Here is a 27577-nt window from a genome sequence, read left to right on the forward strand (position 1 = left end):
TCTAAGATTTAATATTTAAGATGAAATAAAAACGCTGGTGGTCGTTAAAAAGTCGAAGTAAAGAGTTCAAGCGGTAGGAATGTAGATGGCGCTGTTGTCCTGCTCGAGTGGAGCCCACGGACCTGGTGGTGACGGACTGATGCCGCTGCAGAGCTCGAACCAGACAAATGGCTCCTGGAGAAGAGCTGGTGAGTGTTTCCACACAAGTTAATCATCTGCAACGTGTTTACTATCGTCTGTGGTTCACTCGCACTCTGAGAGGAGGCGACAGGGGCCTGTTGTCTGTTGGTCTGACTGGAGTTCTTCTGCAGTTCTTCATCAAATCTCTGCTTTTCTTTCGTCAACATGGAGGATATGGATAGAAAAAGTGAATACATTGTTATTAAGTCAGTGTTAAGTTAGTTTAATCAGTGTTTAGTTTGCCAACTGTGCTTTAACATTTGAAGTTGAAAAAATAAAAAGTCAATTTGCTGCAGGTGTTTTCAAACCCAGGTGTTTTTCATACAATCTAAATGTACCAATTTAATAAATGAATGAATTAATGTCTGGTTAATAACAATACACTCCCATTGTAATTAATCACACATCCATTCACTTATCAATCCTTCATTTTCTGAACATTAGTCAAGTAACAACCTAAATTAGAAACATGAATCTTGAGTTTGTCTCCTTTACCAAAATACAATAAGGGCATCAATTCACTACTTGACAAACAAACAGCACAAGAATAATTGTGAAACGTACAAGGGATGTTCACCATCTTGTACTATATTCTAACATATGTAGCAGTTGAAATCAGTATTGCATTAATATCTCAGTCATTGAATTAAATTCTAAAATATTTGTATTGTCAATATCTTCATTAGCAAACACTTTCATCTCAGTGAACTTAGTCTTGACTCATTTGAGTTTTTATCCTCTTGTGCTCTTTGTTCGACTGTTTTGTTTGCTACTGGGTGCCCACATTTCCCTCGGGATCATAAAAGTATCTATCTATCTATCTATCTAATTAATATCAAATATCTATCTATCTATCTAAATGAACATATAAAATAACTCTGTCAGTGGTGTAGGCGTTTCAGGACGGAACAAAAACACTGGTTCCACTGGGGCTCGAACCCAGGACCTTCTGCGTGTAAAGCAGACGTGATAACCGCTACACTATGGAACCAGATGATGGCGGGAGAGGGTGTGATCCTCAATTTAAACAGACGTCTGTTGTAGATACAGGGTATTCGCATAGGACCAGATTTAGTGTTTCCGATACGTTAAAAGCAGAATAACGCCGACACTCGCAGCGCCTCCCCGGGCTCATCTCTCCGTCCGACGGCCTCGATCCACAGAAACAAGCTCCAGTGAGTCACGTCTCTCGGTTATTCACCTTTTCCCTTCACGCCAAAGCTGCCGGTGCGTTACCTTCAGCAGAGTCGAGGTCATCTGCACGTTTTTGGTTTCGCAGCGGACCCATCACACGGCCCCCGGCAGCTAACAGTGAAATTACCCCAGCAACTGAAGTCAGCTCACCGGACGAGTCGCCTGCACGTGTCCGTCTCTCTCCCGCCTGCACAGGAACTGACACACCGAGGATAACGATGTGTTTGTAGTTTTAAAAAGCGACCCGGTTTATCCTCTTAGCATAAACCAAGTGTGCCCACGTTTTGAATATAACATTATGGACTTGTGGAGACACTGCGATGCATCTTTACCAGCTTATAGGTCATTTATGACTGGAGATAGTAAAACACATGATGACACCTCACTGTAGAAGTTGAAGACTGGATCTACTTGCAATTTGACCCCATTTAAACTTTTACATTTCCCACACAGTGGTTAACAAAAACTACTACTGTGCTGTTTAGTTAGTGTGTTTTGTTAATGTTTAATATTTTACAGTTGATACACAGCCCACCTCCAAAGGTTTAAACATTACACACCACTGGTTGTGTGTGGTCTTTAGTCGAGCAATGCAACAGGGTGGAGAGAAACAACATAACATGACACATAGTATTTTATTGAGTTTATATATCATGTGACTGAATGTGTAGGCTGATGCATCTACAGCTGTAACGTCTTGTTACCTTTGACCCAGATTGTTTTCTGACCTACATGTTGTCCACCAGCCACTGGTCAGCTTTTTTAAATTCAAGGTCTTTAGTCTAACTTGGAATAAAGGGAATACAATGGAAAGTTGATGTAGTTGATAAATATATATATTTGAATCTTTAACACTTGAGCCAGACTGATATGGATTTTTGTAGGCCAGGGCCTATACCGTTATAAGGGAGTAAAAACAATACAGATACCAATATATAGCTCTATATACACTGCTGAAGATGAAGGGTACACTTAATCGTCACAGTATAACAACAAGTCAGTTAAAGTTCAGAGATATCAATCTGTCCCTTTAGGAAGCACAAGTGATTGTGATCAACTTCACCTGCTTTGGTGTAAATTAAAGTGACAACAGGTGCAATGGCGGCAAAAGCAGGACAACCCTGAAAAAGGGAACTGTGGTGGCCACAGACATATGCTCTCCTTGTCTTTTCTGACTGATTCTTCTCTAGTGTTGTGTTCTGCTAGTGTCCTTGTCACTACTGGGAGCATGAGGTGGGACCTGCAGCCCAGTCAGGTTGCACAGGTAGTCCAGCTCATCCAGGATGGCACATCCAAGGTTTGCTGTGTCTCCCAGCCCAGTCTCAGGAACATGGGGGAGATACCAGGAGACTGGATGTTACACAAGGAGAGCTGGACAGGGCCGTAGAAGTGCATCAACCCAGCAGCAGGACCGGTATCTGCTCCTTTTTGCGAGGATGAACAGGAGGAGCACTGCCAGAGCCCTAAAAAGTGACCTCCAGCTGGTGTGCATGATTCTGACCAAACTGTCAGAAATAGACACCATGAGGGTGGCATGAGGGCCCAACGTCCTCTAGAGGGACTTGTGCTCACAGCCCAGCACCGTGCAGCTCGATTGGCATTCGCCACAGAACACCAGAATTGGCAGGTCGGCCACTTGCGCCCCGTTCTCTTCACAGATGAGAGCAGGTTCACACTGAGCACATGTGACAGGCGTGAAACAGTCTGGAGACGCTGTGGTGAACGTTACGCTCCCTGTAACATCATCCAGCATGACGGGTTTGGCGGTGGGTCAGTGATGGTCTGGGTAGGCATATCCTTGGAGGGTTGCACAGAACTCCATGTCATAGCCAACAGTACCCTGACTGCTGTTGGGTACCGGGATGAAATCCTCAGAGCGATTGTCAGACTTTACGCTGGTGCAGTGGGCCCTGAGTTCCTCCTGGTGCAGCAAAATACCCGGCCTCATGTGGCCAGAGTGTGTAGGCAGTTCCTGGATGATGAAGGCATTGATGCCATTGACTGGCCCTCACGTTCCCCTGACCTAAAACCAATTGACCACCTATAGAACGTTATATGTATCGGTGCATCTGACGCCACCAAGTACCGCCACAGACTGTCTGGGAGCTCACTGATGCCCTGATCCAGGTCTGGGAGCAGATCCATCCACCGACTCATCAGGAGCCTTCCCAGACGTTGCCAGAAGTACATACAGGCATGCGGGGGCCATACGCACTACTGAGTCACATTATGAGTTGCTGTGATGAAATTCACACAGATTGATCAACCCGTGATATCAATTATTTCTTAGATCTTTCGGTGTGATTTGGAATCCAGCTCTCAATGGGTTGATAATTTTGGTTAACATTGACCGTTGTTACGTCATTTTGTTCTCAAGAAATTATACAATGTACATCAGTAAAGTTCCCTTAATTTTTTTGAGCAGTGTATCTATAAAATATTTGTAAATATGGCAATGACTCCATGAGATGTCGTTATCAAATCCTGGTGGCAAAGAAATGTAATTGCGGCTTGAAAATAATGTTCATTAAATATAACTATAGAAAGAATAAAACACATATGCAACCAAATATATAGAACTTGAATTAAGAAAATAAATACAATTTTTTGTTATATAAACATAAATGCACATCTTTTCTGTAAAAAAAAGTTTTCATGTGAGCCAACAAACATTGATGCCGGTTTGTCTGTGAAAGGCTCATATCGCTTAATTTCTCTCAGCCAACCGATAAATCAGTCTGGCTCTATTAAATACTATCCATGACATTACTATTTTTTTTGCCTTGAGCCATATTCTTCCATTTATAGCCATTTTGAGTGGAGCTCTGAAGCTTCCTTAGATGCCAGTAAGGGAAGGGCCATAAGGCGCGTTGGAAAATGTGGGGATGACAGCTGCATCTGTTTATCATGTGGGGTACAATAGCACACCTTGAGAGGCAGCCAGCGCTCGCATTCTCACTGATCCTGGCTCCAGCACTGCGAGCCAGAATTAATAGACAAGGCAGATTCATATGTGGGCAGGATCAAAATTCAAGATGTGCGAGATCTATTCCACGGGCATGTCAAGTAAACATTTCAAATTAATGTGACGGCAAAGCAAATGTGATATATCCACATCACTACCCTTGCTTGATCAATTACAATTTCAAATTACTGATTGTCAAGGCCCAACATGCCATTTCATTCCATTTTTCATTCCAAATGTCCACAAATGTAAGATATTTTTTTTACAACACAGTAAAATGAAAGAAATCTTCATATCTAAGGAAATCATAACAGAGAGAGTTTGGCATTTTAGCTCGATGAATGATTTACAAGATAAATTTAGTATAAAAAATAGATGCTGATTAATTTCTTTCACTTATTTGATTCATCGATTTGATTTTTTAAGATCTAAATCTGGTAATCTTGTAATAGACTTGTGATTCAAACAAAATACTTTATTTTAATATCAGTTCAAGCAGTTTCTGAAAAGTTTCTTTTGATAATGGTATTATAAATAATTCAGTGTCCATCTGAAATGTTATACAATTTTTTCAGTTGATCTTACTGAATGTAAAATATTTTCTACTCAATCTCAAAAGACGACTGACCTGCCTTCCATCCCATCCACATTGAATGGTATAAAAGAACCCTGTGGAGTATACATTCAGTGTTTCTCAGCAAAAACTCCATGTGTGCGTCCTTCAGCTTAAACACTATGATTAAATTCCTTCCGTGTTAAACAAAAAAGCAGATCTTAAAAAAGATGTGAAGTTATGCAGTATTAACTTTGCAGTCCTCTTGTTTTTACCCTTGTTGGCTTACTGCTAAGTTTGTTAGGGTGTTACCTCCCCCAGCGGTCATTCAGTGGAATAGTTAGAAACCTCACAGGATGATAAAGGTTCACTGTGGAGTCTTTGACCTCTACTTGTGCCATGGTGCTGTTGTTTTTGGGTGGGTTTCACCCACAATCCATATTCCTGTCCACAGTTTTAAACAATTCCTCTGATCTACAGGTGGCGGCAGAGGCTAACACAAGTCCAATGCAAACCCGCACCCTACCTGCAACCACAGTGGTTGGCATTGAACCGACATGTTCCCTGCAATTATCTCTATGCAAAGTCGGACCTGATTCAACCAGTTATTGTAAGTTCCACGACCTGACCCATTCTGAAACATTGAAACACATCGGGCATAGTCTTCAGTCAGTCACTTTGTACAGAGTTTACATTACGACTGGCCTGAGGTTTTCTGCCATTTTGCATGATTTACTGAACCACACAGGTTTGTTGATGCAATGCAATGTACCACAGATAACCAGCTTTACCTTATCAGTCCATTTATCCTTGTTTAAAAAATGGTGCTTTTATTTAATGTTACATTTTTTGTGTTCCCATATTTCAGCCGCTGCCCAGACTGCTTTTAGTTCTTTTTGCGGGTTACCCATCACGTTCCCAACCAGACTCTGGGTGGCAGTTATGTAAGAAAAGCAGCAATGCATTAGCAAAGGCAGGGAAGAAGAAATATATTTGCAAGAAACTGTGGATATGAATAAACGGTGCTATAACTGTAGACCCCATGCAGAGAGGCTGGCCTGCAGAGCCTCTGTATATATATGTCGACACCATACATGCCATCTCCGTCATGGGCATCCAAAAAAAAATGTACATTTGAAAAATTCCGCTGTCATGTAGTAGTTGTTTGGGAAAATCCACAGACCTCACTGTTGACAGTCACCTGGTAGAAAATTCCTTACTTTAAATGAAAATGGCTCACAGTAACTTTTTATTACCCGGAGTGGTTGGAGTATTGTTAGTGAAACGACGTGTTGTTAAATGAAATTCACCTCATTGTATTGGGAGAAACAGATGTCTCAAAACCTGGCCACATTAACTGAAAATTATCTGCAAGGCTGCATACCACCTTGAGGTAAATGTTTACTGGTACAGTAATGCTGTTTTCAGACATGAACTCCGGAAACGTTTGTCCAGGTATTTATTGAGGTTTGCCTTTCACATATGAAGAACGCAGTAGTAGATCGTGTGGGTCAGACGCGTGCACAACAATAGGAGCCTTTCTGGAACATTCAGATGAATGGTGGTGCCTTGGTAGAGCTGGCAGGAGGCAGGACATGATGAATACAATTTTGCTGCGGAAATCATGTGTTTTGTTGATAGCAAGTCAACACCAGAGTCTGCTCTTATTCTGAAAGTCATTTGTGTTCCCACACACAGTGCCTCCTGGAAGATTTCAGGAAATTATGTAGGGTGTAGTGACACCATCGGCCCCGTCTCATCAAGAAGTTTCTATCCTGGCAAAACCTGGTCCTTTACTTCACCAACAGCTCTGATTTGTTCACTGACTTTGCCCAATTTTTCAAACCTCTGATAAGTTGCCAGGATGACCTGACCTTAAGTCATGTGAAAGGTCATTACAGCAAAAGATTCAAACAAAAAACAAAATGTATTTCCAGCTTTACGTGCATCTATGTCACTGATAATTATAAGACATGTTTGTACATCAGTGTTTTTGCCATCTTCTATATCTGTACTTTTGGAAAATCTTGTTTGTCCCGTCTACTTCGTCTATGTCATGTTGCCAAGAGAACAAGCAAAAGCTATTTTTGAACTGTGTTGTATGAGCTCCCTTCAAAAACATTTAAGATCTATTATTTACTAGCAAAACAGAAATATGCATGTCCATTTGTAAAGACACTTCATGTTTTAAATTTCACAACAGGCAGGTGGACACTTGTGACATTATTTGAATCTTATGTGGTGAGACTGACAATGATAAAATTATTCCCTGCTCACAAATATGGGAAACAGCCCTTCCTCACATGTACCAACACACACCCACGCTGCTTGTGCCGATTCTGCAGGTGAAGTACAACTCTGAAGTGCCTTTTGTTAAAAGCTGCACCTGAACTTCACTATTCTTTTCTCACTGGAAATTAGGAGAGGCGCTGTAACCCCTGTCCAAAGCTTCCTGTCGCAGCAAATTCACTGACACCTCCTCCAAAATGCTATAGGACAAATGCGGAAAACCTGTGATACCTGATATGTTTTCTTGGAGCAGAGTTACTCCACTGTCAAACTCATGTAAACTGCTTGAGAATTAACAAAGGCTGGTCATAAACATGGTTAGGTATAAAGATAACCAGATTCAGAGAGAGAGATCTATACTTTTATAATTTTGACTGAGCTTAAATAGATGCTGTGGCTCTGTTGGGCCTGACCTATTGGGCCCTTTGATATACTTGGCAGCTCTTATCAGTAATGCAGCCATAAAATATGAAACACAGATCTAATCGTTGCCTAAGTTTAGCTTTAATAAACCAGTTGGCTTTACCTGCCAATAGCAGAACACTGATCTTAAACCCATTTTTGGGAATGCCCCTCTGGAAATCAAATCAGAAAAAGGCCGTGATAAGTGGGTTATAGAGGATGTCATGGAAGACTAAAGGTTCCAGTTTGTGGTTTTTAAACAGTGTGTAAATGATCATAATTAGTGTGAATATATTGTTAAAGGGATAGTTCAGAGAAAAATTCTAATTCACTTATTATCTACCCACCACTATGCCGAGGGAGGGATGGGTGAAGTGCCCCTTAGTTTCAGGGGTAAACAGCGGTGCAGCCAAATCCAATACAATTGAAGTAAATGGTTACCGATTCTTCGAACGTAAGAAAAACATAAAATGTCTCCATACTGCTCCTGTGGTGTCATCCAAGTGTCCGTAAGCCGCAACATTCAAATTCCACTCAAAACGATGTCATTTACACCATATTTTAGCCTAAATATCTGCTATCGGAAGTAGCGATGCTGCTGCATGCACAGTCTTGGGCGACAGCTTGTGTGCATTGTGTGTGTGTGAATGGGAAGGTGGTTCCAGAGGAGGATATCAGAGCAAAAACATGGTGTAAAAGACGCCGTTTCGAGTCGAGTTGAATGTCGGGGCTTATGGACAGTTGGATGACACCAGGGGAGCAGAACGGAGACATTTTATGTTATTTTTCTGTTGTTTATTCCAATTAAAGAAATGGTCACCAGTTACTTCTATTGTGTTGGATTTGGCTGCAATGCTCTTTACCACTGAAACTCCTAAAGGGTTTTGTGGACTCAAATACTTCACCTACCCCTCCATCGGCATAGTGGTGAGTGAGTGAATTTAAATCACTGAACTATCCCTTTGAAGTAATATGTGGCCAGCGTAATTGGACTTGAATACACGTACATTTATTCGACACGTGTTTAAAGGTTCAGTGTGTAGAATTGAGTGACCTCTTGTGGTGAAGTTGCATGTTGCAGCTGAATACCCCTCACCCCACCCTCCCCTTCCTAACATGAAAGAAAACCTTTGGTAGCCTTCCGTTGTCATAAAAACTCAAAAGGTGTTTAGTTTGTCCAGTCTGGGCTACTGTAATAAACATGGCAGCCTCCGTAGAGAAGACCCGCTCCTGATGTAAATATAAAGTATTTAAATGTAAAGGGCCATTCTAGGGTAAAGAAAACGACAATTCGCACAATTTAGATGAAACACCAGTGAAAACATCCCTAGGATTATTTTAAATTCAATTTCTGCCAATAGATCCCTTTCCCCTAAATGTTCCACACTGAACCTTTAAGTCTAGTCCAGGCAGCATGTGTTTGTCTCCGGTGAAGTGTGGGACTCTTCGTGTGAACCTGCTCCAGTGACAGCTTCCAGCCCACCGAGCACGGCTCTGTTTTGTTATTCACCTGTAGGGCTTCACCCGGCGCTAGGACCCAGGGTGCGCGATTTTCATCTCCAGCTGCTGCAGACCGAAAACTGGCAATAAGGGAAGATCGCGAGGACAAGCCAAGATTGCACAGTGTATTCATTCTACTTCAAAATCACATCCCCGGCCCCTCGCGGAAACCTGCGTGCAGACAACAATAGCTTGTTGCGCTGTGTGCAGGCGCTGTGGCCGGAGACGGGCTCGGAGCGCAAGGTAAGACGGTGCAATACCATGCGATTACTAATAACAAAGGCGTTACGGGCGAGCAGGGGGCATTAAAGGGGGCATTGCACAACGCGATTGAGGGCGAGTAAAACTCTGCCAAACTTTGACCTGGATATTCGTATTTTTCCAGTTGTCGGTTGTCTCGCAGGAGTCGCGGTGCACGTCTCGCTACGCTCTCCCGCGGCATTATCGTGTAGGCTCGTGTCACATGTAGCCAAGTTGTGCGCGGAGATGACACAGCCTGCGCGGGTCCGCTGTCCACGCTGTGTCGGCGGTGGATGCGGTGTGAACGCGGACACGGTCGCCACGCATGGAAGTGATGCATTTCCCCATTTGACACCATCCGCACGGAGCATCGCGTTAACCTGACGAACACAGAGCCGTCAGCCCCCCCACCGGACTGCTCCCGCGGCCGGGCTGCCATCCTGCCTGCGGATTTGTTGGAGAATAATTCATCACTTCTACCAAGATGGAAGAATAATGCGCTCGGTTCCCACTCAGCCGTCCTCCCCCAGCATTGACCAGGTGAACCACCAACTTAGACGGGACATCCTTTCGCCGCCGGAAACCATGGCGGCCTAAATAGGGTCGATAATCTCCAGTGTGACTCCCAGATAGATGGACCATGTATGTGCCCACTTTAAGGACGACATACTTCAGGGGGGGAGAGAACAGGCCTTCGAAATAAACACTGTGCCTCCATGTGAGCTATCGCAGTCATCTGAGTGCATGTGCCGAATACCACATCCCTGCTCGACTAATGTATGATTGAACGCATAACAAGTTATTCAAACCCCCACAGCTTCAGTCGTGCGATGTGGAGCAAACTCGTATCAAATCGGTGAAGCCCCCGAGCAGCCGGTCACTACCGGGATCGCCGAGGTCTCCGGGTTACCCCCCCGGCTCAGACACAATGCGATGTGTCAGCCTGCCGACTTTGCGAGACTCCTGCTTTGTGCGGACACGGATCCTCCGCGTCCTGCGCTACGTGTGAACTTGATCGGCGTTTTCCTCGGCTTCCCCACATTTCACGTTTGGCCATCTGTCAACGATTTCCCCGCTCGCACGCAGCCATTACTGCGCGAACGGCGAAGGGCATGTCGGAGGCTCTCGCACGCCGATCCACTCCCCGAAAGGGAAGCGGCGAAGTAGTTTGTGCCCGCGCTGCTCTCGGCTGGATGGACGGGGATCGCTGCCCCTCTGCACCGCCCCGGTGGTGAGGAGGATCGACGCGGATCGAGCCCCCCGTGGTAAACAAACTCTTCTCGGGCACACGGCGTCGTCTGCCTCGCTGCGTGCGGACGGTTATTTCCTCAGCACCACAAGTGTTGAGAAAAGTAGGAAATGTGTTGGCCCTAAAGGGGTGGGTACCCGGTGTAAACAGCAGGCCTGCACCGCTCTCTGGATCCAGGTAAGACAAGTGGCCTAATTACAGCAGAGTAACCTGCATGCTGCTTAACTACAGAGCCACAGTGTGATTATGGAGCAGGAGAGCTCAGGATCCTGAGGTTGTTTGTCTTTGGGGGGGAGCATCCTGTGCCCTGAGGACTGGTGTGATAAAACTTTTGTCTGTTCGCCTGGGTCTGACTGGCCGTTGCAGATGTGTTGTCATTCCCCTCACAACTGCCCACATGAGCTGTTGCTCCTCAAACGTCCTCTGCTCCTCTGTCTCTGGGACAGTCAGGCGTCAGTGAAGGAAAAGACTGTGCACCTATTCAAAGTGAAGATGGTGGAAAAAGTTAGATGTAAAAGGTTTTATTCAGATATAATGTGAACATGATTTGACCTCAGCAGAGGTTCCTCTCTTCATCATTGAGACTTGAGATTTGTTTCTTCCCCCTGGGCTATTTTTGTTGTGGCTTTATAAAGTAGTCTGTCTTCAGCTGTGTTAAATGCAGATGTAAAACAAGGATTATTGTCTGTGTATAGGCTGAAGGCTTTCGTCCCTAAGTGGCTCGCCTTGTCTTGATTGTGTGGAAAGTCTGCCACAGAACTATGGGTTAAAACTGAAATGCATATAGTTTTATCCTGATTGTTTTGCTCAGAGTCATCTCGACTGTAGAAAACCATGGGCACGACTTCAGTTCAAATCTGACCTGATAGTAACAGGAAATGTGATTTTGACATATTGCACTGACACAAGTGAATGATGGTGAACTTTATATCCAGTGCAGAGTGAGTTTCTCTCTTTTGGCCCCTCATGCTGTCAAAACTCTGTCCAGGCCAAACCCAGGAAATGGTGAAAAAAGGTCACATGGTGCAGTTGGGATGTGGTTGTCAATCATGAATCATGAAATCCAAAGGAGTAAAGTTGTCATGTGTCTACACAAATTGTCTCATTTCTTCTATTTTGGACAAATCGTGTGCTTTAGTATTTTTGTGAAGGACAAGAACAACTTGAGGGCTTAGATAATGATCCAGAATCTACAGATTCCTATAACATCACTTCAGGTTTGCAGAGGGATGTGCAAAATACGTGTGCTGTCCATTTAATATCAGCCAGAGAGGAAACAGAGGTGGAATTGTTCAAGTTGCTTGTTGTCACCTTGTAAGCGAATGTGTTTTTATGCCACTGAAGTGATGGAGGTCAGTGCATGCATGTGGCCTGTGAACCCATGGCCTCTGCACAGATCACTAACTTATTTAAAGATAACATCGTTGCAAGTTTGGAAATCCTGCACAAAAATCCCCCAGTAAAGGCTTTGAGTGTTTCCCTCCATCTACTGGAAGCTGCTCCGTGTGTCTGCAGCCCTCAGCAGGCTGATCTGAATCCCTCACACACCCGGACTTCCTCGTGTTAACTTCCCTGCAGCGGACCCATAACATCTCTCTTCCTCCTCTGGGTCTCTATATCTCAGACATCCCGTTGAGCGACCATCACCCACGGGTGCTGACTGCGAGCTGCCCCGCCTGACACTGGCGCACAAACACGGGCTGTGTGGCACCCGCAGCCTCCCTCGCTTCATAAAACCCGCTGCGGCTCCTTCCTCCATTGCCCACATGACCCCTCTGTTATCAGTTTAGCGCACCGTTACACTCTTCTTTTTTTTGGTCGCGATCCCCAATTCCCCTTGAGCGGCTGGAGGCCCGCGTTGCATGCCGGTACCTGCAGTCCTCCCCCCTCCCAGCCTCTCTAGCGTGTAATCCTGGGCGTGGATACCCGAGCACTACATCTCCCATGCTGTCCCCGTGCACCCTCCTGCCCCCCTCTCGCTCTCCCAGCAGACTGGGAGACCGGAGATACGGAACGGACTGTCTTGGCGACCCCCCCCTCCCCCCCCTCCCCTCCTCCATGCCCTCCCCTCCAGCCCTCCCCTCCTCCTCCCTTTCTCCCCCTCCTGGACTTTTGAGAACCGTCGAGATCGGCGGAGGAGCCTCGGACGGCGGAGGCGAAGAGGCTGGACTCGGCCGTAACCGAGTCGCGGCTGCATTGTCGTTCAAACATGCCATCTGGACGAGCGGCTCCGTAAGTGTTTGTGTCATGAGACATCTTTTATTTTCACCTCGCCGGCAGATTATTCAGTAATTCTCTGAGAGGGAGAGCAGAGAGTCGTCCGGGGGGGGTGGAGGCGGAGAGGAGAGGCTCGGCGGGTCGGTGGCGGTGGCGGGGGGGGTTCCGTGAATGCCGTCCAACGCCGAAGTGTTTCGGTCCGTCCAAAAGGGGCCGGACACGGGCGAGCACTTCACGTCAGGTCGGCCGGGGGATAAATAACAGTAGCTGCCTCAACGTGTCCAAACCACCGGGAGCCACGCGAGGGCTCCGCGGACACTCCGCTGCGCAGGGAGGCTGGAGGCTGGAAGCCCGGACCCGCGGTGATGGTGGTCAGTGTGCTGCCCTCTTTGTCGCGGCCGCCCCGGCAGCACGAGCAATAAGTTGTCGCCCACCCCGTGGTGTAGTTGTGCAGCATGGATACTTTCTCCATGTTTGTGGGGAAACTCGTTGCTCCAGCGGCTCACACCCATTATTGTGTTTATTTAAAACCAGGCAGAGTAGATGTGACTTGTCGGGGGGGGGCTGAGATGAGCCGGGACGGCGGTGGTCCGGAGTTAGTTTGCATCGGTGTTGACTCACCTCCTCGGGCGGTGGAGGGGTGACACTCGGTGCTCCGCGGACGCAGCCTCTCGGTGGGAGAACCCCCGCCCCCCCCCCTTAAACATCTGTCATTCCCCTCGACACACTTCAAATCCCCCCAACTCCTCCGTGGTGTTTATTCGGAGGATTAGACGGAGCCCGTTCCCTGCCTTGTGGCCGCGTTCTCCCGTGGAGGGACGGGATCACCTGGGTGCCACACGCCGCCATCTCCACGGAGCACCCGGAGCTCTCCAGAGTTTCTCCGTGCTGATACTGTGCATCGGGGAGGGAGACGTGTTGTCTTTCGCGAGTGTCCCGGTGTCACAGCACGCGTGTGGTTTATCGTGCACTTCTCAGATTTGACATTGGGACGTGTGTCTGTTGTGCTGGACAGACGGTGATCAGACCCGAAGGGGGGGGGGGGGCAGGGTCGTTTGCTCCCTCATCGGGCTCCACTTTGTTCCGCTGCTGCTGCTGCACATACATCCACTGGCCTACACCAGAGCGGATGAATTCAAATGTTGTCCTGGGAGCAGATCGCAGCACAAAGACAAACTATGGCTGAAAGAACTGTTGTACACGGTGATGAATGCAGACCCTCCTCATCCCCCGGACCCCCCCCCTCCAGTCCACCCTCGCAGACACCAGCAGAGATCGGTGTGTCAGTCATCATGTGCATCATCTCCGTTGAGGGTGAAACGTGTTTTCATCCCCCATCAAAGCTCCGATATAGATTTTGTGCCTCGGCTCTTCCTCTTTCGTCTCATTTACTTGCAGATGCGCTCGCCCTGCGCTCACCTCTTACTTACACACCCCGCTGCTGTGCTGTGTGTGTGTGTGTGTGAGAGTGATGCAAATGTTTGTTTTCACAGGACATCAAACTAGATTTAGTGCTGGCACCATGTCATTCATTACAGGGTTTGAATTGAGGTTTTCATTCTGCTGTGGTGAAGAAGCCCTTTGTTTGAGTTTTACAAGTCATGTGTGGGGTTTCATGTCTAATTTGAGATAAGAATGATGAGCACTTAACATTATATGACCCCCCCACACACACACACACACACACACACACACACACATTAAAACTGCATTTAACAGAGGTGGCTGTACTCATGAATTATTAACTGTCCACTGGTAGATAATCCTTAATTATATTAGCAAGTAACAAAACCTTTGCTCGCTGTCAGTCACCCACTTTTCACTAGAGTGTTCAGGTCTCTATCATTGAAGCTGCCACTCTCTCGTAAAAAAGATGATTTGAGGGATCACGGTTGATTGTGTCATGGATGGATTACTGAAGGAGCCTATCAGGACAGGCCCAGGGGCCCAAGCGGTCGAGGGCCCCTGAAGCATGAGCCTTGGTTTGAAGTCTGCTGCAAGCATTTCTCATTGAGAAATCACAGGGCTGAGTCAAAGCTAAGGATGCTCCAGTTGTGTTTTTTATTCTGACACCCTAACATTGAGAATCTGCTGATACAGAGACCGATCTCGTATTAATTTATTATCTCTTTGTTCATTTTTTCCCGTGGCATAGTTCAGCTACAGTAAACCTGCATTAAAGTTATTGAAGCAATTTAAAGTCCCCCTCCACTCAAAAACGTGTTTGGCTTATTGTTCCTTGACTTGAAAGTTTGACCTTCACTGTGCAGAATAATGTATGTGCAGAGTTTGGCACCAGAAGGCTGTTTTCACATTAATCTGCTGAAAGGGAAAGTTTCTCTGTTTTTTTTTTTTTCACTTCATAAGTCTGAGACATTCAAGCACCAGCATGATTTGTGACATCAACACTAGTTTGGAGCCAATCACGGTCCAACGAGCAACTTATGTGATGTGGAAACATGTAGCCTCCAATGCACTTAAATAGAGAATTTATGGGCTTCTCATTGAAGTGAGAGGCATCTTGTGTCCAACAGTTGAAATGAACAATATTTGCATATTAATCCATGCTGTTTTTTAAACGAGGGACAAGGAGCATGTGGTTTTATCAATTCTTAACTAGTTACTTGATCTTTTTGGTGATATCAGACACATAATCGTTGAAAGCGGTGTATTCTTGTTTCTTAAAAGCTGTCAGGAGGGGACGTTAAAATATGTTTGAAAGCAGATTATCCCTACTCGACAAAAAAGAACCTGCATCACAGATCTGCTTTATACAGTTATTTTTAATATCTTGTATCATATGTTAGTGTGTGAGATTTCTACAAAGAGAAATGTGAGTGGGGATCTGTTGTGGCAGGAATGTTTGAAGAGGATTTAGACTGTGAAAGAAATGGTTTCAATCAACGACAGAAATTCACATGTTTCTACCTGGAGCTCGTTGGCTCATGATGCTTCCATGATGCATTAGGTCTCATTTCACCGATTGAATATCTCATTTTTAGTAAAGACTTTTCACATTTTTGAACACTGATAGTTTTAATGTGTCCCTGTCCTGTGTGAAGCCAAATAAAACTAACAGAACAAACACGTTCCTCAGTCCATCACGCTTCTCTCTGCTAACCCGAATCATCTCAGTGCTCCGAGGAAATTGTCGCAAATCTGCCTGCGTGTCTCAAAGAAAGGAAGTTTTCAATTACCCAATGTAGGTTACTCTGAATCAATTACTGTTGCATAGGACACGGCTTATTCCTTCACGAGGGCTTAAATAAATGTCTTCTCTATAATTGAAACGACAACAGCACTAACAGTGATTACATTAACTGTTCTTTTTCTCTTTTGTTTTGCAGCGTATCACTGAATTTTGAGAAAAACTCGCCCGACTGACTCAGCTACCCCCAAGGCATGTTGTGTTAAAAAAACACCTATGCAGGTAATGGAGTTATTATCATTATTGCATTTAGTTTGCTAGATTACAGCATCCTGTCCTCTTATCTAATTAACACTGGCCTAATTAACTTCTTTTATTGCTCAGGTGGATCCTACACTAATGAATGTAGGGGATGGAGGCACGGTGAGCAGAGAGATCAGTGCTCCAAATAAAGCGTCCACTAGTATGGTGGGAAATCCCCCCCAGACGCTACCCTCTGAGTTTAGAGGAGATGTTACCCTCAGTCAGCAAAACAAGACCACTCCAACAACAGACTGTAAGACAGCGAAAGCCTGCCTGGACACTAGCAATTACAACCACAGCCCAGAGCTTTCTTCACCTCAGCAGCCCAACAATGCGCCAGTGTCAGGCTCAGAGAAGAGAGCAGACAAAAGGGCAGAGGCCCCTAAACTCAAGGCTGACGCTGCAGCCGTTTTCCCCACTTCTCAGTGGTCAAGTGGCGTGAAAGTCGGCCGGGAGGACTCACTCACCCCCTGTCACAGCAATGTGACATCCAGTAAGAAATCACACCCGCAAACACAATCGGTGCAAAGTGTTTCCCCTGGGTTTCAGTGCTCCGCCATGTTTAAACCAGCCCAGCCTGTTGCCTTTCTTCCTTCCACTAATTTCGCCTCGCCACTTTGTAAAATCACTCTTCCACCAGCATTGGGTCAGATTGCAGCGCTGAGAGAAGCCACAGCCAATCAGTTTCAGAAAGAAATTCAGCCTCAAAGTTCAGGTGTCGGAGGGACGTCGCTCATGCGGACCTATCCCTACCAGTTCTCTGTGGGACGGTCACCAGCTAAAGATAAAAAAGCAGGCACATCAACCTCAAAACTTAAATCTAACCATTCATCGAGTAAGAACACCAAATCTGCAGGAGAGCATAAATCCTTAGCCTCAGTGGTAGCCTCACCAGCTATTGCCCTACCGTTGCAGCACCCGCCATTAACCTCTGCAGCACCCACCCACTACACGCTATCTCCCACTGCTGCCATTTGCTGTGGCTCTGCACTTGCCAGCATCACCTCTCAAAGCAGACTGCTGAACCATGTGGAGAAAGGCAACAGCATAGACAAGACGACTATGGGCTCTCTTAAAACCGCACTTCCCTCCGCTTCAGAGGACCACACAGCTTGTTCCATTGAGTCAAGAGACGTGCCTCTTGATTTGTCCGCGAAATCAAAACGTCCAAAATGCATTAACGACCCTCCAGTTTCTCTGATGGAGCCTCATAACACTGAGTCAAATCAGCGAGATTTTCTGAACTCAAAGAGGACTCATTCCTCAACTTATAGTTCTGCCGTGCAATACCCTATCCTACCCAATACCCACAGAAACGGGTCCCATCAAAAGCAAATAAATAGGCCTCAGAATCACCAGGTCCCAGAGCCCAAACCAACCTGGGGTAAGGGATCTGCACAAGACCCCATAAAAAACATCCCTGGAACTTATGTGGGTGTGGCGAGCCCCATACTGGCTTCTACTCTGCGGGGCAAAGACGGAAAGGGGACCTTTGCGGATGAATTTCAGAGTTTTGCGAAGCAGGAGTTTATATCTATAATTGACCAAGGAGAACATCTGGCCTCAGGAGGAAAGAAGCCATCCTGTCTGATGAAGGGCAACCAGCATGCTCACAGCGTCAAGCCTGTTAAAAACACCAGCACAGCCATAACTAAGAACTGTCCATCTAAAGCAGCCCTAACGACTACCCTGTCGAGCTCTGCCAACGCCCAGAAGTCTGCACCGGGCAAAACAGCAGTGCCATACTCGACCACTGTTGTCAATCCAGCCTGGCAGCAGCCGTCTCATCATCCTCACCAAGCCTCCTCTGCTCAGAGAAAAAACACCCACGGATCCACAAAGACAAAGGGCAGCACAGGTACAGAGGGATCCAGGTTGCAGAGCGCTCATCACAGCCCGTCCAGTCAGGAGGAGGAGAAGTGGGAGAGAACGAAGTCTCCGCTGTCGAACCTCACATCCATCGTGAAGCAACAAGCTCTGGAAACGACAGCACTGAGCGCTGAGGGTAATACTCAAGCTTCACCTGTTGCATCCAGAAAAGCTGATGTTCTGAAACCAGTCGCGGGGAGTCAAGACACACAGACTAAATACCCACCTTACTGGTCTGTGGAGAAATGGCCGGGTGTACCATCTCCAGAGGATTTAACTCAAACAATGAAAAGACACGAGAAGGCGAACGCCACCGAGCCTCTGGAGAATAATACAGAGTTACGCACCAGTCAAGGGGAACACATGGGACTACAAAAGAAGCAAGGCTCTTCAAAGCCCGCTGGGCAGTCTCATCTCTTCGGGAGCAATGGATCAACAAACAAGAACAGGATGGAGAGCAAACTAGCCCAGGTGTTAGAGGGGGAGACATTGAAGAAAGAAAGTGGGGCAGCAGACAGTGCTCCCAGTGAAAAATTGGAGGGCATGGTGGCGTCTATTCTAACGGGCCAGTGTGCCAGGGGAGGCGACAAGTTTGAGAAAAAAACAAATGGAACCAAAGAGGAGTCGCCAGCCAAAGCAAAAGCTGCTGCCATCAAGCAAAAGAAGACGAGTCCTAAGAAGCCAGTGAAGGAGAAGTCGCCCACAGAGCCGTCGAAGAAGGCGGCAGGAAAGAAGAAGCAAGACGCAGAAATTACTCCGACCAAAGTGTCCAGCGCAAAGAAGGTGAAGTATCTGTGTGTTTAATGTCCTAAATATCTCAGTTAATTTCTCACAATCTCCCTTTGATAGAATTTTAGGGAAATATTTAAGGTAGCAATCACCTTTTAAAGATTTTAGCTGTTGAATCTGCCATACAGCGCTCCCTTTCAATAACATTAATTTACAAATAGTGATGTTTAATTCCAAGCGTTTATTTTGAGTCTGTCAGATGCTCCATCTCATGAAAGCTCTGTGATCAATAGTATCCAATACAGCACGCTCACCTCAGTCTCCTGTGTATTCCAGCAGAAGAAACAACCTGCACCTGTGTTGGAGCAGAGTCTGTCGGCGAGAAAACTTTACCCACAGAGTAAAGGGTCGATTCCAAAGGACAAGACCAGTCCCAGCAAGGTTGAGCAACCAACCCCGAAAAAAACAGGTACAGTCTTTGTTTTTGTTATTGTGACATTTAATGCTCTGAAAAATCTTACAGCAGCAGCAAAACTGTCTGTTATCTCTCGCAGATCATTAAGCTAGTGTTTGATAACTCTACCTTCTCAGAGTTTTAGCTCTGGAGATAACAGCCTGCAGTCAGCCTGCGTAGTCTGGTAGATGATGTGTATTTAGCAGTCAGAAAATGCCTCACAGTCTCTGAATGGCCTGTTTTTCATGTCTCTGTCATGATTCTACGCATAAACGCTGGTGTGAGTGAAACAATCCACTGTGATTTAATCAGTTACAGATAGTGGCAGCAGTCCTCCTAGTGGGGAGACTCCAGTCTCTCTCAAAAGCCCCACCGTTTCCAGGAAGGACACTGACGTTACAGAGGGCTCCTTCCCGAGACTGAGGAGAGGAAGACGGCGAGCCGATGAGGCTCGACTCGACCTCTGGGGCTTTGCGACACCTTCGCCTCCACCCCCACCGATGCCTGCTCCACCTCCAACTTCCCCGTCACCTCCTGTGACTCCCACTCAACCCGTCCGCCGTCCGAGAGGGAGGCCCCGCTCGAACCCGCTGCCAGAACGAGCGCATCAGGGCAAGGTCAGTGCAGAGGGTTACACGCCTGCTCATAAGAAACGCCGGCGATGTCGGAGCACGAAGTATCAGACTGGAGATTACATCACTGAGAAAGACAAGATGGAAGATGGAGAGCACCCTGAGGAATCTAACTCCCTGAGGCGGGACAGTGGAACTCCAGCAGGTACGGTCTCAGTTTCTCTCCAAAGATCAGTAAAGATTTAATGAATTGTTTCTAGCCCAAGTTTTCATCAAAGTCTGTTGGTAACAGATGAAAAGTATTTAGAAAATGATAGTGTGAATCATAAAATTTTAACATAGAATCTTATTTGTATTTTTAAACGATGAAATAAAAATTTGATTGAGCAACTAATTGTCACAAAAGTTTAATTAGAGCCCCAATGACAGGTTGGTTAATTATTGATTATTAAATGGGTGATGTGTAAGTTTTTGCTATCGTTACAGAGCCAACGTCACCATTAAACAGCTGTTCAGGGAAACACATTTATTATTTACTGGCAACTATTTAGTTAATTGATAAGTTGTTTGAGTAATCTGATAAGAAACATTCCCCAATTCCAGCTTTTCAAATGTGACTATTTGTTTCAAATAATTGTAAAATAAACATGAGTTTTGGACTGCTGCTCAGACTGGGACTGAACAGCAGGTGGTGGATGTTTTTCATGAATATCTGTCATTTTAGAGACAACGAATTAATCTGTTCATCGTAAAAAAGAAAGAGCAGATTAGTTATATTAAAAATTACTGCATTTATGAATGACAAAATAATGGTTATAATCCTTTAAACACACAGTTCGTAGCATTAGTTGGAAACAGTTTCACAAATAAGCCTGAGTTGTTCTCCTCTATTTCTGTTATATATTAATCCTCTTTTGGCCGCTGACCAGACTAAGTGACAAAACATTTGGCTCTGCTGGCTCGTGACGGGCATTTATCATCATTTCTGACGTTTAATAGACTTAGTGATTATTCATTCTATGAAAAATTATCTGATGAATGAGTCTGTACTGAAAATAGTTGCAGCCCTGTTCAAGTCTGTGGAATAACTTAAACATAATTTCATGATTTAATCAACTTAAGCCACCTGATATTTGGTGTCACTGAGTCTTTGGAACTAGAAATAACGCATTGACACATTTACCAGGTTTTTGTACATTTTCAAACATTCAAGTAAATACTTTTCTTTCAGAAATGCCAGAATGTTTGATTAAATAAATATATCGAAACAAAATAGATTGATATTTTACCTAAATATATAATTTGCATTAGCTTCTGATCATTAGGGATTTCTGAGCCCAGAGTGTGTTCAGTTAGTAATGGACTTCTGGATATGTAATGATAAAAAAAAAAACGTAGCTTCTGTAATTAAATAGACTCTAACAAATTGAAAAAAGGATTAATAGAACATTGTTAGACCCTTTGAAACTAGAGTATACATATAAAGCATATGATAAGAGGCTAAGTTACAGAGTATGCAGTGAACATGCATGCATTAAACTCTCAGATCCAAGTCACAGGTACACAGGGAAGCCAGGTGTTAGACCGAGGTCGACCTGCTCGCTGAGAACTGAATGCCTGTTGCCAAACGTGCTTAGCTCTAGAGGAAAGAACTGGTATTATGATGAGGCCTGTCTGTCTATCGAGGACAGTAATAACTTTATTGATAATTTAATGACCCATGGTGGGATTTCTCCTTGTATTGCTGATGGCCAGTCCGAATATGACAAATGAGTCAACATATGAAAGAGAGTGACTCTACAATGAAGCAATGACACTAAACACAATTTTAGAGATCTCATAAGTTCATTATGATGGTGTGGTGGGACGGATTATACTAAAGCAGGCTGTCACAGTCTAGGTGACGGGAAACACTGAATGACACATAAGGTGTATATCTTGAGAATTGAAAATGTCTCTACGTTCTAAGACGAGGATGATTGGTGCAGGAAGTACCGTCCGTCTGATGTTGACAAAAAAAAGGGCCTAAAATATTTCATGAGAACGGGGATGAAGCTGCATCAGTGCACCAGATAAGATGTGTGGTGGGGTATTGAAATATATTTTCTTTCTTCATCTGTTTGATGCACAACCTCCTTTACTGTTTTGTCATCACAGATCCACAAGGGGATCAGTGTCCGAGTCCCACTGCCTGCAGCCCGGAGCCTCCTCCACGGAAATCCTCATTCACCCGCTCAGGATCGGTCCGCTACCACGAGAGCGAGGTGTCTCCGGAGCGCAGCGATAAACCTGCCGGGAAGAGAAAGTTCAAAAGCAAGCATTTAAGTGACGGCGATGAGCCGAAGGTAAGTCACCTGCTGATGCTGCTTGTTGGATAACAGTTCATTAGAACTCATACAGTGTTGATAGATGTATGACACAGTGTACCACGTGTATATATATAAGCTTACAGTGCCCCCCTGTGGCTAGACATATGCCATGTTTGTCACATGTGTAATGGCAGCTACTTTATTACAGCACGTCTTTGACAAGTGGAAGCTGTTGCCATATCCTAGCATCACAAGAGCTTCTCACTTCACTGTGTCCTAATCAATGAATCATTATTTCAGATTAAGATTAAGACCAAACGCAGCAGCTTGGGCAAGCGAGGCGCCTCACTCGCCCTGGGTGATGAAGGTGCTGATGTAAAAAGAACAGAAAGCCCCCCTCCCCCTCCCACTCCCACTCCCAAATGTTTGCCAGCATCTCCATCCAGTAAGAAAGGCTCATCAGGAAGAAGCAGTGGTTCAGAGTCTCCTCCCAAAAGAGTCATTCCTCCGGAGGTTCGTCGACTTATCGTCAATAAAAACGCTGGGGAGACTTTGCTGCAACGCGCTGCCCGCTTGGGCTATCAGGTAAAATCCTGCTTATTTAAACTTGTGTAGTATCCTTAAACATTTATCTCCAGTAGCCACCGTACGTCTTTGAGACTTATGACACTGTCTGCGTGTCCTTCCTCTGTCCGCAGGATGTGGTTCAGTACTGTCTGGAGAAGGACATCAGGGAGGTGAATCGCCGCGACAACGCTGGTTACACAGCTCTGCATGAGGCCTCCTCCAGAGGCTGGACTCAGATAGTCCAGATACTGCTGAAACATGGAGCAGACGTGAACTGCAGCGCCCAGGACGGAACACGGTGAGATTACATGATGCATTATTCAGCGTTATGGTTGTGATAAATTGATTTAAAATAATTTATATATATTAAGTAGCCATTGGTTATTTGTAAACAACATATGTACTAATAATATCTATATTGTGTTCTATTTGTTATATATTTTTTAGCTGGGGTAAATATTTTGTGTTTATTAACATCAGAAATAATCAAAGATCAATAATCCAGGTCTCTTGGGTTCCTGTTGTGTTTACTGTCTAAAACGGAGGTTGTACATTTATTCAAATGTTTAAATTCCTTCCTTCTCTCTTTTTCCATTTCTTTGGGGGGTATAGAGTTGTTGTTTAGCACTTTTTCTTTAGATAAATAGATAGATGTCATGTTCATGTCTCGTTGTTTCTTCCACTAGGCCTCTTCATGATGCAGTAGCGAGTGACAACCTTCCAATAGTCTGGTTGCTTCTAAACCACGGTGCAGACCCGACTCTGGCCACCTACTCTGGACACACACCAGTCAAACTGGCACATAGTCTCGGCATGAAGACCTTCCTCACAGGTACAATTCAATTTTTTCTCTTTTTCCATCATTGGAACTTATCTTTGGATAAATAGAATCATTCCTCCTCCTCATTAAGCTATTTAATATAAAACAGACTAAACTCATTCCTCACATCATCAGCAGTCACTTCAGACACTGTTCACAACAGGCTGGAACAAAGCTTCTTGAAATCTTTCATTTTCACAATTCAGGCAGTGTCTCAACACATAAATAAACTCTGAACATTCCCATAACAGCAGAGTCGTAAAATCTTCCATCCACATTGAACTTGACATTAACAATTTGAGACAACAGCAGAGTAAAAGGTGGAGCTCACCTTCATGGCGTTTAGGTGAGTTTACACAAACAGATACAAACACGTCATCTACAGCTCAGGTCACTTTGTGTTTCAACATCCTTCTTTATATTTTTATTTCTTTGCAAAACAAACTGATATGTTACTTTCAGTCTTCTCACTTTTCTCATCATGAATTTCTTCTTGGCTCTGACAGGTACACAAGCATTAGTATTATGACTATCATGAGTTCAGTATCAGTAATAACATGCAAACTTAACTTGGGTCAGCGTATAATACAAGACTGTTTCTTTTCCAGAATATTTCACAGAACTGGAAGGTCGAAATGAACAGGACTCCAGTTTACCCTGGGATTTCTACAGCAGCTCACTGTTTGGTAAGAAACCTTCACACGTGTTAATTTACCTGATCTGATTGTCTCTCTGTTTGTCTTTGTCAATCAAAAGGTCTGTTTGAATATGTAAATGTGGTGTTTAAAAGGTGGTTGTTAGCTCATTCCTCCACCGTCAGTGAGGCAGACGAGTTGAGGCTTGTCGGAGCAGTTAGTTTGTAGGCTGGGCTCAGGCTCAGCCACTGGGATGTGGCGAGCTGTTTGCCTCGTGCAACAGCCACAGGCAACCAGGGGAAGAAAAGCAGGACTCAATCTGAGTGGAAGAAGAGAAGGAGACATACGCTGTTTTCAGACATGAAAGGCAAAGTTCGGGTAAAGTCTGGACCGAGTTCTCCGGACTTTACTCAAACTTTGACTTTTACACATCCACAACACAGCTGGAGGTTCTCTGCACACACACACGTTTACAACAGCAACAAATCCTCCACATTATTCAGGCGAGAGGTGGAGCAGCCGGGTGGAGCAGACAGAGGCAGGAAGTGACGTATTCATTGTGATCATGTTTACAGCACCCGACACCGTCGTCAACTCTTAAAGCCACAAATTGACTTCTTTGTCGGTGTCTTCTATGTTTGTCTCACTGCTTTTTCACCGGGAGATTTTTTTTTCTTTTTGCTAGTTTTTGTCATTTTTGCGTCTGTCACATGTTAGAAGCGTCATCAAATCCCCCCACTCGCTCACGGTGAATCCAGTGGGGGATCCCCCGCTGTGTCCTCACATAGAATTCCCCTGACTTTCTATAGATTTTATACCCAGAGGCCAGACGGAGAAACTCTCTAGAAACTGCGGAGGCTCTCACTCGGACATTTGCTTTCACACATGCACCTCCTCCGGAGAAAATACCGAGGTTCTGCAGAGTTCAGTCTGAAAGCAGCTATAGAGAGGAAGTGAATACAGTGTAGAATGAAAAGGTTAAATGTTTTTTAATTACAACTAGAAAAATGTAGGACAAATAGATGAAAATAAGAACATGTCTCCACCAAAGTAAATTAAGTTATGAAGGAAAATCAATTTCTTTTCATGTCGAGTGCTTGCAGGTTTTACAGTTAATGTCTCTACTGCAGTTAAAGGTCCATCACTTTTTTCTTGAATGAAAAATAACATCCACAAGTTAATGAGATGCAGATTATGTGTGTTGTTTTATGTCTCTGTGTAGGATGCACTTAACTTCAACTTGCGACTAACACTCAGAGTTTGTTTTCCATAACTGATAAGCATCGCCAGAATCACGTAGGCTTCATTATAGGTGGTGTGACTTTAACGTCCACTAGGGGGCGTCCTTTCCATGTGTACCACAGCAGCGCAGCAGTGTGTCCGCTCCATCTCTCCTCACCTCAGATGGTTTCTCTCCACAGAGACGGACCAGGAGCCGTGTTGGGACTTCCTGCTGTCGGAGCAGAACCAGGAGCTGGAGGAGAACCCGCCAGTGAAGACCGAGCACGACTCGGACAGAGACTGTCTCCTGTTCGAGTTCTCGTCTGAGCCGCTGCTTCCCTGCTTTCACGTTCAGGTGTCACTAGCACAGGGGTGAGTCCAGACATCGTTAGTACAATCAATTCGCACCAAATCCTTATAATTTGTTAATTTAATAAGATTCCAATCAACATCTGCGTCCAGTCGTGCAGTAATTGCTGATTTTTGGAACCTGATAACTTTATGAATTGTGTTAAAGTGAGTCTGATATTTTTAACTGGAGTTAAGAGTGTTTACATTTAGCATGATGCTGTTACACTCCCCATATACATTGGTGTATTCTCAGTTTTGATGTAATAGCACAATGTTTTCAAATATGGGACCAATTTAGGTAATCGATGATGAGAGTAGTTACGGATCGCTGTGACTCATGTGCTCTGAGTACCTTTAGTTCAGAACATTGTTTTTGCTGCCTACCTTATATTTTATAGAGTTTTGTTGTGGTTATGTAGTTTATTTGTTTTTTTTTCCTGTTTACACAAGAATAATAAAAACAACAGTAACATGGTTAAACAAAAAATCCCAGCTCAGATCAACAAACAAGATTTTTCACGATGTTTAGGAGACTCATAATGTGAGATAAATCAGGTGTAGGGCTTCCAGGCTGTGTAGAACTCATCTGCTTTGTTTTAATAGAATAAGCAGGAACACACATGTTCTTTGATTTTTTTTATAAGTTAGAATAAAGAAATTAGATCGATACATGTCATGGTACCCAAAGATTCCCAGACTTTTACACAAACAAAAAGTATTGGGCCATAGTATTTATTTATCTGGAGATGTTTGTGTTGTAAAACTCTGTTAATGTTTAACCAAATCTTTTTTGTTTTTGTTCTCTCACCCAATAACCTTTATCTTGACATTTCTCTCTCGCGCAGCTTTTGCAACTGGTTCCTCCTGACAGACGTCCTGAAGCGCCTGAAGATGTCTGCACGGATCTTCCGGGCGCGTTACCCTCACCTGGAGGTGGTGAGTTTGCCGCGAGCCGAGCTCTGGAAACAAGTGTCGGTCAGCCAGGTGAGCTCGGCTTTGGCTTCACCCTACAGAGGCAAGAACAAAGATGAGGAAGACAAGGAGGAGGAGGAGGAAGAAGGACTAGTGGAACTGGTGCGCTGCGTCCCGGAAATCCAGAGACTACTGGGCTCGTCCATTCACATCCTGCAAGAAGATGACGAGGAAGAGGAAGAGGAGGAGGAGGAAAAGACACTGACAAACACAGGGAAGCCTCACAGCCGATAGCCTCTGCTGCATCGCACTCCTCCATCAAGTACTTTGTGCAGGCAGCAGCTCAAAGGAAACCTGTCCGTCCATTGTAGCGAGCGTCAGGGGTTTGAATTCCAGCTACGGCAACGGCTCGACACTCCACCGATAACCTTTGACCTCAGACAGAAGGTGACTAAGAGATCACCACACGGGAGTGGTCTGTGCAGGAAAGCAGCTTTCAGGTTCCTATCTATAGGTATATTTGAATAAATGAGAACTATTGAGCAAACCTTTTTTTATGGATAATGTATGTACATGGTAGTGTATATGTATATCTTGCCATCAGGGGAAAAACACATTTGGTTATATAAACGGATTTTTGTGGCAAGGACCGGATTACGTTTCACTTTTTGTTTTGAGTTTGTTCCTGAGGGGAAAGCGATATTTTTTGATGGGAGACTTTTATCTTGATGAACTCTTGTGTAAAGCTCAGACTCTTGAGTCAGGGAGAGACAGACGTCTGTCGACCTGTGAGACCTGGAGACCTGCAGAGGAGCGACCACGGCACATAATCATCAATCATGATTTCCATTTTCTTTCTTTCTTCATTTTTGACTTCATCACGCTCCAGATATCGTCA

The 27577-nt window shown here is 44.9% G+C and overlaps 1 protein-coding gene and 1 non-coding gene across 7 annotated transcripts; one reads left to right on the plus strand and one right to left on the minus strand.

The window, feature by feature from the left end:
* The first annotated feature begins 55 nt into the window (after positions 1–55).
* bcorl1 (BCL6 corepressor-like 1) lies at positions 56–27577 on the plus strand. Of its 6 annotated transcripts, XM_034597229.1 has the most exons (13): positions 56–188; positions 9100–9326; positions 16137–16219; positions 16322–18892; positions 19175–19307; positions 19605–20069; positions 22022–22209; positions 22474–22758; positions 22872–23038; positions 23427–23572; positions 24169–24246; positions 25617–25788; positions 26613–27577. In XM_034597229.1, the coding sequence occupies exons 3-13, from the start codon at positions 16214–16216 to the stop codon at positions 26971–26973; spliced, it is 4572 nt and encodes a 1523-aa protein (XP_034453120.1). In that variant the 5' UTR covers positions 56–188; positions 9100–9326; positions 16137–16213; the 3' UTR covers positions 26974–27577. The 6 variants fall into 6 exon arrangements, with proteins under 6 accessions (XP_034453120.1, XP_034453121.1, XP_034453123.1 ...); XM_034597230.1 differs by lacking the exon at positions 9100–9326; XM_034597232.1 differs by lacking the exons at positions 56–188; positions 9100–9326 and adding an exon at positions 9757–9863.
* Positions 1099–1171, minus strand: trnav-uac. Its single transcript has one exon. It is a non-coding gene; the product is annotated as a tRNA-Val (tRNA).

Source organism: Hippoglossus hippoglossus, chromosome 10 (assembly GCF_009819705.1).
Source record: "Hippoglossus hippoglossus isolate fHipHip1 chromosome 10, fHipHip1.pri, whole genome shotgun sequence".
Classification (NCBI taxonomy): Eukaryota; Metazoa; Chordata; class Actinopteri; order Pleuronectiformes; family Pleuronectidae; genus Hippoglossus; species Hippoglossus hippoglossus.

Bases quoted from the DNA above. Each gene is read 5' to 3' on its own strand.
- bcorl1 (XM_034597229.1), top strand. The intron at 18,893-19,174 runs GTGAAGTATCTG...TGTGTATTCCAG, and splicing joins AAGTGTCCAGCGCAAAGAAG to CAGAAGAAACAACCTGCACC. The intron at 23,573-24,168 runs GTACAATTCAAT...TTTCTTTTCCAG, and splicing joins CATGAAGACCTTCCTCACAG to AATATTTCACAGAACTGGAA.